This window comes from Penaeus chinensis, chromosome 41, assembly GCF_019202785.1.
Source record: "Penaeus chinensis breed Huanghai No. 1 chromosome 41, ASM1920278v2, whole genome shotgun sequence".
In the NCBI taxonomy this organism is placed as follows: domain Eukaryota; kingdom Metazoa; phylum Arthropoda; class Malacostraca; order Decapoda; family Penaeidae; genus Penaeus; species Penaeus chinensis.
The window spans coordinates 26982912-26985411 of record NC_061859.1 but is presented as its reverse complement, the minus strand read 5'-3'; the positions used below and the strand labels follow the sequence as shown (position 1 = coordinate 26985411).

At 44.6% G+C, this 2500-nt stretch overlaps 1 protein-coding gene across 1 annotated transcript in view; it reads right to left on the bottom strand.

Annotated features, from left to right (window-relative positions):
* Positions 1-2500, bottom strand: part of LOC125047595 — a 41608-nt gene that overhangs the window by 16649 nt on the left and 22459 nt on the right. Inside the window, exon 6 of the mRNA XM_047645874.1 lies at positions 691-850. Within this exon, the coding sequence (XP_047501830.1) occupies positions 691-850 (160 nt within the window). The remainder of the gene's footprint in view (positions 1-690; positions 851-2500) is intronic.

Here is a 2500-nt window from a genome sequence, read left to right as displayed (position 1 = left end):
AGAGAGAGAGAGAGGGGGGGGGAGGAAGAGAGGAAGAGAGGAAGAGAGGGAGAGGGAGAGAGGGAGAGAGGAAGAGATGAAGAAAGGAAGAGAGGGAGAGGGAGAGAGAAAGGGGGGAGAGGGAGAGAGAAAGGGGGAGAGAGGGAGAGAGAAAGAGAGGAAAAGGGAGAGAGAGAAGGGGAGAGGGAGAGAGGGAGAGAGGGAGAGAGGGAGAGAGGGAGAGAGGAAGAGAGGAAGAGAGGAAGAGAGAGAGAGAGAGAGAGAGAGAGAGAGAGAGAGAGAGAGAGAGAGAGAGAGAGAGAGAGAGAGAGAGAGAGAGAGAGAGAGAGAGAAAGATAAAGAGAAAGAAAGAAAGACTAAGCATAAATGGAGGAAGACTGAAAAAACGCAATTGCACCGCAGACAAAGGCGGAATCGCTGCGGGGAAGAGGAAAAAAGAGAAAAAGGAAACGAGATGAAGAAGAAGAAAACTAAAAAAATTAAATGGGGAATGGCGAAGAGCGGGAACCAAAGACGCGGTGTTAAGGAGGCGGACGAGGAGGAGAGGAAGCGGAGAACACAGACGGAGAGCGAAGCGAGGCTTGTAGAGAAAAACAACACACCAAATAAACAAAATAACACCGGAAAACAACAACAAAAACGCAAGAATAACACAACAGGACGCGGATATAAACCAGGCCTTCGACTCACCATAGACGATCATCCTTTTCGAGGCATATTCCTCGTCGTGGAAGGACGACACGCGGCAGGTGAAGACTCCTGTCAGCTCGGTCGTCGGGTGCAGGATCTCGAGGGCGCGATGCTGGCTGTACTTGTCCTTGGAAGCCGGGTAGTCGAGGTTCACGCGACCCTGGGAGACCGAGGGCAACGGTGAAAATATATCGAGGAGGGAACGGAGGCAAACACTTGGACAAAAGGGGACCTTCGAGATGTTAAAGGGAAACAGATGTAAACCCTAATTCGGAGACAGAATATAAAGGAAACTGTCTGGATATGTCTGAAAAGGGGAGAAAAGGACGGGGAAAAATGGGAAAAGAGATGAAATCAAGTGAAATCGAGTCACTCCCCCAAGACCTATGGGGGCTGCTGGCATTAAGCAGTAATGAAACGACCGCGTTGGGCAATCGGGTGTAAACAGGCGGGAGTGGGAGTAAAGACAGAAAAGGGAACGGGGAAAAAATATGCCTGTATCCCTCACTCTGGGAAACTAAATATACAGAAGTCTAATTCTTGTAAAAGGATCGTCTAGAATATCAAAGTTAAAGAATGTTCGATAAAGAGAAAAATCCAATTTAAAGAAGGCCATTCTACGCATCGGATTATAACATTTGTCTGTCTTTATCATCTCAATTAACTTGTGACCTTATACATTCTAAGAAGAGGAGTTTGCTGGATCATTTAATTACATCCTCCAAAGTGAGTGTAATTATCGGAGAAGATATTGAACGTATATGACCTTATCTTTCCGTCAATAACGAGAATCCGAAAGTTTAATTTTCTACGAAAAAGTCGCATTGCATTAGCATACACAATTTTCATTTAATTGCAGATGAGCTAATATCAAACTGGAATTGTAACTTTTCTCTTTTTCGTAACCATTCATTACGGTGTAAAGAGAAGCGCGCAAAGCGTGAACAGGTTAAGGAATTGCGCCATTTCCATATCAAATGTTCACGTAAAGTCAAAACAATTATCTAGGCGCGGTCCGTTGTTGCTTTTCACAGCAGATAAGAATAAAAACCTAATAAATACACAAGAGATAGGACGAGAAAATTACAACATGAAACTTCCACGTGGCTTCCCGTACCTCCGAACCTTTGCAAATCATTAAACGAAGAAAACCCAGTCATGTATCTGCAACACAATATATTTTTACGGTTCCCTCTGAAACCTTAATTCCGCACACTACTTTCACGGCGGCTGCCTATAAATTGCATACATATTATTCCCGAGAAATGTGTCATTCATGGTACAAAAAAAGAAGAAAAAATATGACAAACGACATATATTGATGAAAGGGACCATCTTCCGTTTCGTAAACATCCGATCACGAAGCCATCAGCCAGGGTCAGCATCAAAGAAAACGGGAGACGAATATTCAGGGGTCACGTAGCTATTCTGGTTTGGCTTGAGTCGCACGAAACGGCATCTCGGTTCGTTCACTGGTTTTTGTGTTATTCTATCTTTCTTTCGTTTTGCGATGCATTTTCCTTTGGTGGTATTTTACCTCTGCTTCCATTCTATATCTGTTTTCATCCGTTCGCTCTCTTCCTCCATGTTCTCTCTCTCTCTCTCTCTCTCTCTCTCTCTCTCTCTCTCTCTCTCTCTCTCTCTCTCTCTCTCTCTCTCTCTCGCTCTCTCTCTCTCTCTCTCTCTCTCTCTCTCTCTCTCTCTCTCTCTCTCTCTCTCTCTCTCTCTCTCGCTCTCTCTCATTCCCTTCCTCCCCCTTCCGCTCATTTTATCTGACTCACATGGTATTCATTCCTACTCTTTCTCTTCA